Source organism: Buteo buteo, chromosome 16 (assembly GCF_964188355.1).
Source record: "Buteo buteo chromosome 16, bButBut1.hap1.1, whole genome shotgun sequence".
Taxonomy (NCBI): domain Eukaryota; kingdom Metazoa; phylum Chordata; class Aves; order Accipitriformes; family Accipitridae; genus Buteo; species Buteo buteo.
The window spans coordinates 14374611-14387586 of NC_134186.1; the positions used below are offsets into that span (position 1 = coordinate 14374611).

A 12976-nucleotide genomic window follows, 5' to 3' on the forward strand; every position below is an offset into this window, starting at 1 on the left:
CTTAGCACACACAGGGGAACTTCTGCTCCTGAGCCTCTATGAGGTGATTCCTGCAACATCTGGATCTCTCTGACAACCGATTCCTCAGTTTGCTAGCTAAGGCAGAACAGAAGGAAAGGTACCCTTGTAGGTTGCCAGAGTTGTGAATGATCTTTTATGATATTCCCGAATGTAACCATGGCTGGAATTAAGTCAGAGGTTAAGAACATGATTCATGGATCTAGAAGGATGAGTCTGAGACAGCATCGGAGTTGTAGCTTATATCTCAAGTGATTGGTATGAGCTGTTTCAAACTACTTTACAGCTAAAATAAATTTCTAGCAGCCACTTAGATTCATATTTCAGATTACAAATCACACAACAAAGACTTGAACAATTCAAGCATGTGGAAAAACTCATTCACGATGAAGAAAGCAATCTAAGCTTTGCCCTCTCATATGTCATATAACTATGCATGCAACAGTCACACTCCTACAATGTGATAATTTTAGAGTTCATTGTGGCATTAGTAGGGGACTGGAAAGAGTGAAGTACCACTGAGCACCAGCTTCAAGATTTTTCTGACTATCCCTTAAAATACATTTAAATTCTTTGTGGTCTCTGCATGCATAAAGAGACCCCAGCTGCTCTCCAGCCAGTAGAATAAATAGGTAAGCATAGGAAGGGAAGAAAGGGAAAATGCAACACTGCATAATGCAATAAAAGGTGCCTTAAAGGATGCTAACAGTGCCAAATGAGGCACAAAATGAGAGAAAGGCACCTCCTGTCACTATCAGGCATGTGCTAACTGTACTACCTGGCTGCAGAGACAAGCTTGAGGCTTAGAGACAGTTCTATGATACTTTCACATCCCACTATAAGCACTGGTCCCAGAAAACAAGGCTAAAGGGATCTAAGAAAGAGAGAAACTAACATGAGAAACAATCTGAAATAGATAAGCTATTTTTTTTTCCCCTTGAAAAAGAAGATGAAAGAGACTCCACTTAAAAAATGAAACAGGAGAAAATATGCTGCAGGAAAGTTAGCAATGAAATATGCAGCTGAACCGTGCCTTAAATTTAATAAAATTTGGGGTGAGAAGTCACAACTGAAATCAGAAATGTATATTGCTAAGAACTGCACAAACATACTGTGTTGCAGCACATGTTCCAGCATCAAATATTTTACTGTCTGTACAGATACAGATTGGGATGGGTTCACACCTCAGACATAGACTAGTAGTCCACCTACGAGCACAGGGTAGTGTGGTTGCAGTTAAACGGCTTCACAGCTCACAAGTTCACAGATGTTTACAGGGGTTTTATGAGATATTCTGCTTGGTGTCTGCTAACCTGGGAAACCTGCAGCCTGCTCCATCATGCAGTGTGGATATGGCCTGAGTGAACAAAATGTAGAACTGTTTCCATCTCACTGATGAAGATGTGAAACAGAAATGCAGTTAATCTGCCTGGGGAAATGCAGGGACTCCAAGTCAGAGCTGGGAATTCAAGCCCCCCCAAGCCCCAGTCCAGGGATTGAATCACTCGACGAGCTTTCCTTTCCTTCTCATTACTGGGTGAAAAGAGTCAGTGTGGTGTGGTACATCAAAATAGTACTGCTGAAGGAACACCGATTTCCAACAAGGTTTGTTCTATCTACTGTGCCAAAAGAAGGGTAAGTATTCATGGCATGGATCTGTAACCTAGAACATTTACTTTTGAATCCATTAATTAAACCTGCACACCCTACAGTTTGGTTTCTAAAAATTGTTTCCCCCCTGCTATCAGGAGTCTAAACATGACCCAATTAGCACACACTCTTTCCTTTGGTTCAAGTAGGTGGAATCACTATTTATTTTTAAATTGAAATACTGTGACACATCCCTACTTACAGTTCTGGACACCTGACAGTGCAGTTTCATTTTATAGCCTTAGACCTGAGTGGATGTGAAAAATGAAATAATAAGCAAACTGACTACCAGTTTGCCTAAATTTTTAAGGTACAAGACATTTCACAATAGAGACTCCCTATTGCCACTGCCACTGCAAAGCAAGACGGAAGAAAAGTTACGTGGCTGGAGAAGAACAAGGTAGTGTACAACACAGCAAGGCGAAGCAGAATGAAGTGAGAATGACAGGTGCTACAGCACAGGTCCAGTGAGGTAGAAAGTTGCTGAATCAAACATTATGTGTCTAAGCAGAACATTCAGGCAGGAAAGAAAAACCTAGCTCTGCCCCATTCAGTAGCCAAAGCAATTGCCTGCAACACTGAAAATGAGTAGGCAAGTTGAAGTTTGGTGTTTTGGGGTCCTCATATCTGCTTTTAGTCCAGTGGTGTTTCAGAGCAAATTTGACTATTGTAAAAGCAAAGTCTTGGGTCAGTGAAAGCAAAGCTTGTGTCCAGGTTCAGACCCCCATTTGTTCTGAAGCACAAATCTGATGCAGTTGTTCAGTGCTGTGCATTTTCTCTTATCTCTCCTTAACAACTGCTCTTGACACCATCAAGGAGAGACTCACCAACACCTCCCAGGTGCACACAAAGCATGGCAGAAATCTAGGTGGGCACCCAAATCTTCCAAGGGTGCTTCACCTTTCCAAAACACACCTGTAGGAGACTAAATAGCAAGGCAGGCCCTGAGGCTGGGAAAACACAGCTGAGGCATGCTTTCATCCAGATACCTCTCATAAATACATTCCTACTCTTGCATTCATCCTGCATCTCAGAAATCAAACTGCCTTTTGGACAGCATTTCAGTGCTCTGAGTTGTCCTGTTCAGAAAAAGTCCTTCTTCTTTACATTCCCAAGTCATTGGGAATTTAGCACTACTCCTTGTAAGGCATGCAAAACATCTGATAAAGCCCTGGATGCAGTTACCTCGTTCTTGGGCTTCTCTGCTGCCAGGAGAAGTGGGAGGCTGGGTTTCCGTGAGGAACCTGCCTGAAAAAGCAAAACCAAGGTCGGTTTGCAGCTTGCCAGGTTCCAGCAATAGCAGAGGACATGTACATGAGCCCTTGTTGCATAGTCCTAAAGCTCCTCTCATCACCATCTCCTTGTGCTGACCTCTGCCAGGACATCCTGGCAGAACAACCTGCAAGCTCCAGGCAAGCACAACCAAATGTATTTGAAGATGCAGAGCCTTTTTTCATGTATTTTAAAAAAATCACTTGTCTATAGCTGCTTCCTTCATGTTATATTTTCATTTCAGTTGGTGTCATTTATATTTTATAGCTTCATAGTTGAATAAATTTAGTTAAAAATTTATTAACAGGCGTTGCTGCTATTTCTAGTTACCCTCCAGAAACATGTTACAGAGCCACAGCCAAAAAAGCCCATACATGAATCTCAAAGCCAGATCTAATTTATAAGGTTGATTCCATCTCTACAGGAAATCAAACCCAGGCACTCAGGAACTGTAGATGTAGAGCCAGGTTTTGAACACCCAGATCCAGAGCCTTTAGATCCAGTTTCACCTCTCCATAACAGGCGAGATGGAAATGTTGTGTTCAGGAAATGGGTAAGGCCATGTTGGACCATGGTCACTCCTGAAAGGACTGTGGCTGTGGGTAAGGCCACGCTGGAGCAAGTTTATCTCTGAAGGCATTGTGCCCCATGGATAAGGCCACGCAGGAACAGGTGCACCTCAAAGTGACTGTACCTGTGGATAAGTCTATGCTGCAGCAGGTACACCCCTGGAGAGGCTGTGGCTCATAGGTAAGGCTCCACATGGAGCAGGTATACCCCTAAAGGACCACAGTCAGTGGATAAGTCTAAGCTGGAGGAGGGGCAAGGGGAGGAGTTCATTGCAATGTTAAACCCAATGGTCTGGTCCAAAGGGACCACGGGTGGAGACTGTAAAGGAAATACCTTTAAATTGTTGTAACCCAGGATTTGAGTTGCATGTTATGGGAATTACTATAGCAGGAACCCCTTGTTGCTAGCCAGGCTAGGAGCAAGGGGAGGAGTTCATTGCAATTTTAAACCCTATAACCTGGCCCAAAGGGACCAGGGGTGGAGACTGTAATGGAAATAGCTTGAAATTGTTGTAACCCAGGATTTGAGTTGCATGTTATAGGAATTACTATAGCAGGAGCCACCCGAATCAGTGGAGGACAAGTCTTACAAGAAGCAGTACAAGTGCAGCAGCGACCCACCCTGAGCTGGCTTGATGCACAGTAACTCCATGTAACACACCACCTCTCCTGTCCTGAGTGACCACCATAACAGATGGAGCCCAAAGTCATGGACTAAATGAACTCAATGGACATTTTGTGGACATTTGTGGACATTTATGGACATTTTACCGGGGTGCTCCATAGACTAAGGGAATGATATCTGTGTATTATATCAAAGGATGGGAAAGGTGGTAGGGGTTAAGGACAATGTATTGGATAGTGTGGAACCTGAGCATGATGTAGATGGTATGGAAGAAGGGGTGGAAAATATGCTGATTTTGGCAGGGGTACAATAAATTTTCTTCATAGTAGCTGGTATGGGGCTGTGCTTTGGATTTGTGCTGGAAACAGTGTTGATAACACAGGGATGTTTTCGTTATTGCTGAGCAGTGCTTGCAGAGTCAAGGCCTCTTCTGCTTCTCAGCCCACCCCACCAGCGAGCAGGCTGGGGGGGCACAAGAAGTTGGGAGGGGACACAGCTGGGACAGCTGACCCCAACCAACCCAAGGGATATCCCAGACCATAAGTCATCATGCTCAGCATATAAAGCTGGGGGAAGAAGGAAGGGGCGGACGTTCGGAGTTACGGCATTTGTCTTCCCAAGTCACCGTTATGTGTGATGAAGCCCTGCTTTCCTGGAGATGGCTGACCACCTGCCTGCTGATGGGAAGTGGTGACCAAATTCCTTGTTTTGCTTTGCTTGTGTGCGCAGCTTTTGCTTTACCTATTAAACTGTCTTTATCTCAACCCATGAGTTTTCTCACTTTTACCCTTCCGATTCTCTCCCCTATCCCACCAGGGGGGACTGAGCGAGCGGCTGTGTGGGGCTTAGTTGCTGGCTGGGGTTAAACCACGACAGTTGGTTAGTTTGCGTTCCTCTCCTGTTACACCAGTCCCCAGAGCTCTCTCCCAGGATCTTGACTCACAGTTTCGGATGCTATGCACTACACTAAATATTACAGCTTTCTCTTCCAAAACAATTAAGGTTGCTGATCAGGAACAGCAGGAGACACCTCTGCTGACAAAATCTACCTTTCAACCGTAATTATTCATATCTAATTACACTGCCAAACGAGGCCCAAACTAACACGGTTCTTCTGCGGTAGGTGCTATCAAGTCAGAGGAAAGTGTGGGCTTCTCTGTCATCCCAACCATGCAAAAACACTCATTTTCTTTCTCTCAAAACATGCACACACAGTTCCTGCAGGAACAGAAGGAGAGGCTTTCTCAATGACTTTAAAAAAAAGAGAGTAAGAATGATTAATAACAGACTGAGAAGAAATGAAAGCAAGACTAGGGATGGATCCCTATCTTACAGTACCTTACTAATGGAGTTTGGAGTCTGTGGTGTCTCATCCTTCAGTGCCGACGGGCTGTTTCCTTCCACGTCTTTTCCTGCAACAAATAAATGTGATTCAGAAACAGAGAAATCCTGTGCAAAACTATGGCTACTCATGGCTTTAGAAGGGCTACTGCAAACAGCAAGCAAGAGAAGCTGTCATGAGCAGGAGCAGGCACACCAGGATCACAGAGAGGGATCTTGCAGAGCTTGAAATAGCCTGGATCCACATGCTTGGGCTATGCAACAATTACGGCTTAAAAGTTAGGCCTCAAAACACCATGGTAAACCAACTTGATGGTTGCAAAGTCCAGCATATGAAGGCTGGAAAAAAACAGAAATAAGATTACTTATGCATCCTTAATCAGCTCCCTTCTGTGTCTGCATTATGATGCAGTCTTTAATTACATTACCACAGTCTGTTCTTTTCTTACATACCCCATGCCTCATTCAATGCAAATAATAAATGGAATTCAGTTAATAAGCAGCTATTCAATACATTATCCTCCTTCGTGAGTATCTGGCAACTGTACACAGATGCACTTGATAGTACACTTTGTTTGACAAATAATAAGCATGATCATAAAACATTACAGGAGACAGAACACCATCTAGACATAATTAGTAAAACAAAATTAAAAAAAACCTGCAGAAGATCAATGTCTTCTGACCAAATTATTTGTTAAAATAAGAAACATTTTCAATTAGCAAGTAGTATTTATTGTCACTATGGTATTTTACAATCATTGTAGACCTATATTTCCACTACCCAAATATACTAAACTTGCAGTACATTATACACATTATATAGTAGTATGAGTGTGTGTAGTCCTAGTCCAAGCAATAAAATGTAATGACTGGTTTTTGCCAACTGTAATCATGTCCTTACAGTAAAAGAAAGCATAGAGCTTCCATTAAAAAAAGCCAAAAAATAGCATCTGATGAGACTAGCTTTTAGTGCCAAGACAGTCATTGTTATCCAATTGCAATGTAGTTTTTTTCTCAAAATTGTTAGCAGTCAGAGCTTCAGAATACTGGACGCAGTAAAGAACCACTGAAACAGTGAAATATAATCCATTTGTAGCACACTGCAAACATGCGAACTGTTAAAAATGTTTCTAAACATTGTGTGGGCCAGTCTTGGAAACACCACCAAATCTAAAACCAGCAAGGAAAATCCTGATTCTCCTGAAGTCAGCAGAAGTTGTCACAGATGTGTCAGAAAACATAATGTCCCCTGGAGTTTTCAGAGCAGCCATTTAAGAAGCCAAGCACCATTAGAAAAGCCAGCCACGGAAGCTTATTAAAAAATAAATATCCTCCTGGCCACATTCTGCACTTCCTTTACAGGACATGTGAGAGAACAAGCACGTCCCATTATAACCAGAACTGCAACTATGCTACAGAATTTTTCACTGGTAAAGAGACAGGACAAAAACCATGCCCTTTTTACAGGCATCAGCAGGCAGTTTACGTTATCAACTCTTAAATTTAAGAAAAGGTTTTCTGCGACAACTGTTCCTAGAAGGTGTTCAACTTTCCACATGGTGATTAAGGGTGGTGGGGGTTTCAGATGTGTTTCTCACCCCGTGGCATAGTGCTGCACTGTGCCACGTGCACGCAGCCGTGCTGACACAGAAAGCAAACACTTCCAAGCCTGGGAGAAGAGGAACAGCATGTGCATTGCTCGTGTGGGGAACTGAAGCAGAAGAAGGACCTACGCAGTCACACAGGAAGGCGGTGCAACAACAGGGAACCTATATCTTAACCTAGTTTCTTAACTGTCACTCCTCGCCTTGAAACACTGAGCCCTAAATAACACACGCGGAAACCTAATGTCCATGGGCAGGAGAAAATCCCGCATGGCCGGATATTTGACAGTCCCCTTGTGCTACCAGGACAAGCGGAATGGCCATAAGCACTGCTGTGCATGGATTAGAACCTGTTACCTCCATACTTTTTATTTCTCTGATGGTGCTTTCCTCTCTACAGCCCCACTCTCCCCGACAGAGGCAGAGGAGGTTGGAATAACCTCACAAAGCCATGTAGCTGCTGCACTTGTTTCCCATTAAAAGTTTTTTCAGCATATGTATGGGAAAATAACATATGGCCTAAAAGTTCAAGTAAAGTTAATGGGAATCAGCTGCTGCCTGCTCCGAGGGAATGTTGTCTATTAGCATAACAGAATTCACTTCCATTCTTTATTATGCCTCATTTCTTAAAGAAAGCTTAACTCCAAGCTGGTATCCATACCAAAAACCTGGACATGAGGGATTTCTGCCTTCTCTCAGTAATACAGTTAACAGGGTTTGCACCTGAATAATGAGATTTTCACTGTTCCTGAGGTTCTGGACCATTCCGCTCACAGAGTATTATGAAAAATGGAAACATGCAACGGTTCACTCTTACCAGATCATTTACAAGGATTCATAAGATATGTTTATGGAGCAGCATATACTGGTTTCTTACGCCAAACTTTTAAGCCTATTGGCACTTGTGAGGGAAAGGCTGTTTTTCGGAGGAGAGCTATCTTTGCTGTCTGTCTCAAGCAGACTTGCTGCAGCCATGTGGAAGGAGAGAGCCAGCCCTTGTTTGGAAAGCAAACTTCATTGCAATGATGTGCAAGTTTCTCAAAAACCTGCACACATAGTTAAGTGCACAGAAAGCCCAAAAGCAAGAGTCCTACCAAGAGCACAACAGACATAGCCACCTCGAGAAAATAAATCGGAAACCAGCTACAGGTTGTTGGTGGTTAAAACATGAAAGACGCTAAATATTAACTGCCTATAGAAGCTGAAGTTCTTATCTCCCTGATCAAGAAAACATAATGCCCACAACAGAAATAGAGCTGAATCTCTTCTGACCTGAAGTGCTGGCTGCTAGCAGGGCATGCAAAGAAGGGTCCTCCACAAAGTAACCCAAAAGTTTTGCACCAAATAACGAAAAAGATTTGGGGAAGGGAATCAGCCGTGCTTATGCAGACAGCCTTCATCACATTGTGAAGAAAACTGCCAACACTCCAGTCTTGGCAGTTACAGAGTAGAATTACTGATACCTTCTTTTATCCCATTACTGTCATGCACAGGAAAAATAAATATTTAGTTCCTTTCCAGAACAGTAACTATTCCTTTTCTTTGGTTTTCTGCTGGGCATCAATCCTACAGGTGTACTTGTGTTTACCCTTTATAAAGAATGATGCAACAAGCATGACTGATCAATGGTAACGGGAAGCACAATTACTGGCTTATTGAGGAATTCCTGATTAGCTCCACATAGCATGAACTATTATTTTATAGGCTTTCTGATAAAGTATCTGGGTAACTACAAGAGGAAATACAGGCTCTGATGTGTGGCAAAACTATCACGAATAAAACCCATTACTGCTGTAAATATCAGCCACATGGCCCAATGCGTACACCAGACTGAAATTTAGCTCCATGTATCTATCACAGTAAAATTCCCGTATTCATGGAAGTGCACCTCCTAGGATGCAGATAAACTAATCTAAATTTTTATTTAAAGACACTGTGTGATCTCGCAGCCTAGTCAAAAAGAGAGATTCTCTAAAAGTTCTTTTAGCTACTCCCCCAATAAATTTCCTACCCTCTGAAAGGGAAAATAGAGAAAGATTCTCTCTCCTTATTGCTAAGTGAAAGACAGACATGGGCAAGGAACATGAATTCATGTCTCTCTAGTTTGTGAAACTCCTATAAAAAGAAAATGTCTTCCTCAAATTTCTTTTAGCTACCAGAATCATTAGCAGTTTTGTATGCAAGCAAGAGGCAAAAAGTCCAAAGTGTTATTTCAGATAGTGCCCTCTGCATTTCCCATATGGTTCCTTTCAAAAAAAATCCTCTCGCTGAACTGAATCTTCATAGCATAGCTTGCCTGAGGTGTAAAGTCTGTCACTCCCTTCTCACTGAATTATTTACTTGCACACCTTTGTTGTTGGAGGGCTAATCCTAGGTGTTGGTGCTGTGAGACCTGCAGCTCCAGCCACCTCGCTACCAATGAAATTCCTGGCAGGAAATCACTGGGCTTTGCTGCCTATGCTGCCCACAGCACCCACCCAACACGATTGGTCCAGTGCCCTCATAAAGAAAGTCTGCTGGCGTCAGGCAGCAAAACACTGTCCACTGGAAAAGCCTTGAGAACTGAAAGTTCCTGTAAAACAATAGAGAAAAATGGGGACAAAGAAATACTGTGCATATGCAGTTTATGGATATAGACCTGTGGCTTCTCTGGTGATAGCAGCATCCTTCAGAGGAACGGGAGAAGGTGGGGGGGGAAGCACACAACGCTCAGAGGAAAACAAGGCAGAAGCAGCAGCGAAGGAGTGAAAGGTGAGCCCACCACGGGAAATGGCAACTGAATGTGAAGAATGACAGTTAATTCTTACAGGAAGTGTGAGGAAAACAAAGAGACAAGGCAGCTCTGTGGGGACCAGGAAAGAAATGAAGTGAGTAAAAAAAAGTGTAAGGATAGACAAAAACCCAGACTCTTTGCAAGAAATCCCTTGGCTGAAGCAGTAACTTCTGTTTGTTTAAAAGAAATATTCTCTTACAAACTCTTTGGCCTATGCTCTCCCTTTGCAATACAGAGGGCTACCGCCCTCACTGACGCCAGTGCTGGAGGTTACTTGGGAGAACTGTGCAGCGGAACAAAAGCTCCAGCGTGGCTCAAGGCACTTGTTCTGCTGAGCCCAGCAAACGCTGTTCAGTCCGGCTGCCAGCAGGGATCAAGGAGAAACAAGGTGGTGGGGAGGTTGAGGAAGAGACAAACTCTTCCAGTTACCTCCTCCATGCTGAAACCCTCAACTTTCCCTGGTTTCTGAAAGATTACAGCACTGAAATACCTCTGTGAGGAAGTCAGTCACTTTTTTAGCACTGAAAATGCTGGTAAAAACTGAAGAATGGGCAAACTCTAAGCTATGGCTCTCCATCTCCCTGAAGCAAGGGGAAGTGGCTACAGCCTGAAAAATTAGCCCTTCAGCTCCCAAGGATAGAAGTGAAACAGCTATTAACTTACCACACATTTGTATGGACTGTACTTATGGGCAGCTAGCTGTTCAGAAGTCCCTACAGGTTTGAAATATATGAGATTTTAGGTGTCCCATTTTAAATCGTTTTCAGTTTGATTACCAAAACGTTTTTGAAGCGTCCAGTGACCTCAGTGACAGCCAGAATTAGTCAGCACTGCTGAAAATAGGCTCCCCATTGCCTTGAAGCAGACACCCACAAATAGAAATACCTGTGAAATCGGAGGCCCTTGAAACCTTTGCACTTAAAGGCAATTAGCTCAGGAAAGCCAGACCTGGTTTTGCTCTACATCTGCAAAGCCCAGAGAGTCTGTGGGGTATTACATCTATATGAACACTGAAACCTTTCGACAGATGCTATGTTCTTTCTCTAGATATCAGTGTTTTGAGAGCTCACAAAGGTGCTGTGAGGTTTCATTATTTAGCACTGACATGGCAGCTGCAAATGACAGCTCTACAAACTTGTGACTGGTCCCTGAAGCACTTGTTTACAGACTGGAATGGAAGCATTGTTTGTAGACTGCAATCAAGGAAAGACATGAATGTTTATTGTGAGCAACAAATTCTGAAACAATAAAATCAGATCTACTTCCTTCAAAAAGGGTGCTAGGAAATTCAAAGCAAAAAAGATATAAAGAGAATGCTTAAAGCCAGTCTGCCATTCACTGCAGCCTGTCAAGATTCCTGGTACTTGTAGTGCTTGTAGGTATTTACAGAACATTAACCACGGAAAGTCTGCTCTTGTAATATTTATCCTGGGCTCTAAATCTGAAGAGGGAAACCTGCCATTAAACGTCTGCAAATGGGGCCAGTAAATCTTAAACAAGTCCAATGCTTAAGGTGAAACACATCAAGTGTCGCAAAGTGGAAGTGCCCAAAAACATCAGTCATTTTTGAAATGTGAGGCCACGCAGTGTTCAAACCGTTATGAACCCCAACTCTGATGCCCTCTATTCCCACTTAACACCATGGCAATGAAAGACAATAGCGTCATGAAAGCAGCACTCTCTCTGATCCAGTAATACCTGTGTTGCAACAGCTTGTCTCTCTCTTTCATATTAACTTGTTTCTCTTTGTTTCCTGACAGGAGGCTGAAATATCTACTTGCAGTCAAGCACCTGAGACATTCTACTTTCTGCACTGACACACCAGAAACTAACCTGGGCTGAGTGGGTAGATGTCATTGTCGGCCCCAAAGAACAGATTGCGTGTCAGCTTGCGAGGATCAACCTTCTGAGGGGTGGACGACGCCGGACAGAGGGAGAACCTGCGACGAAGAAAGTTCTCCTCCTTCATGGCATGAGCTGTGGGGGTTTTCTGAAAAGGAAAGATAGAAATAACAGTTCATCTCAAGACACAGGAAATCAAAGTTTCACACCCAGATGACTCCGCTGCTTCAAAGCTGCCTAATCCTATGTAGTGTGCCAGATCTTTTTATAGAGTGCGAGAAGGCTATGCAGAAAAAAAAAGAAAGTGATATTAGTTTGAAGCTACAATTACTGATTTGCTGCCACTCAGTATTTGCAAACTGCAGGGAAGCAGGACAATGCTCCTTGGTGAATCCAGGCAGTATAACACCCTCCTCCTACCTACAAGGATCTATCTACGATAATGGCTACTCACTGGGTCTATCCAGTGCACAGCAGCTAAAATTCATTTGGTTTTCCTTTAAGGTTTTGGAGTCTTTTTCATAAACGTAACTCCACTGGTGTCAGCAGAGTTACACCATCTCTGCAAAAATCAACATTTAATCTGAGCTGCATGGAGGAAGACCAGCTGCATTGGCTGCAGAGAGCAGCAAGCAGAGATAACACCAGTGCCATTCCTGCCCTTATTTCCAATTACAGCACATATAAATAATTTCAGTTTTCTATAAAATGGCATTTAGATCAGCCTTGCAGTTTGATCAATATGATAATCCTTGCTGCTCTGTGAGGGTAAAGAACAGCATTTGTCTCCCCAAAAGCCTCTGTGCATCCCCATACAAGAGCCTGGTGGTACTGTGCTCTTTACCACCACTTGGCTAACGCATTAGGCTATCCTGGCTGGAATTAAATGTTTCTTTTACACCCACCCAACAAGCAGTTCTTTCTTACTCATTACAAACAGATATTATGACTGTCTCCTTCCTGAGTTACAAGCTTTATTCTCTCCCCATGTGCAGCCAGAGGCAGGGCTCTTGCTAGCAATAAGAAGCGTTAACCCAGCCTTTGGGTGGGCATTACAGACCACAAGGTCTGCTGCTTCTCCAGGGGACAGTTACTGCAGTAAGAAAAACCCTTTAGGATAGTACACATTTCCTGAAAAGAGCCTCCAAGTTTTCCCATCTCTTTTAGGCTACTGGGAAAGCAAGCGGGATAAAGTTGCCCAGAGTTGCAGTGCAGTTCGGGAGGGCAGGACCAGCATGCACGTAAAGTGACCTGCGTGACACTAGGTGGAAAACGGGGT

The 12976-nt window shown here is 43.3% G+C and overlaps 1 protein-coding gene across 3 annotated transcripts in view; it reads right to left on the bottom strand.

Moving 5' to 3' along the window:
- Positions 1–12976, bottom strand: part of OSBPL5 (oxysterol binding protein like 5) — a 146365-nt gene that overhangs the window by 53644 nt on the left and 79745 nt on the right. For 2 of the 3 annotated variants that reach the window (XM_075047935.1, XM_075047937.1), the window contains exons 2-4: positions 11689–11845; positions 5473–5546; positions 2854–2916 (exon numbers count right to left, since the gene is read on the bottom strand). In XM_075047935.1, the coding sequence (XP_074904036.1) occupies positions 2854–2916; positions 5473–5546; positions 11689–11845 (294 nt within the window). The remainder of the gene's footprint in view (positions 1–2853; positions 2917–5472; positions 5547–11688; positions 11846–12976) is intronic. The other variant, XM_075047936.1, reaches the window with a different exon arrangement.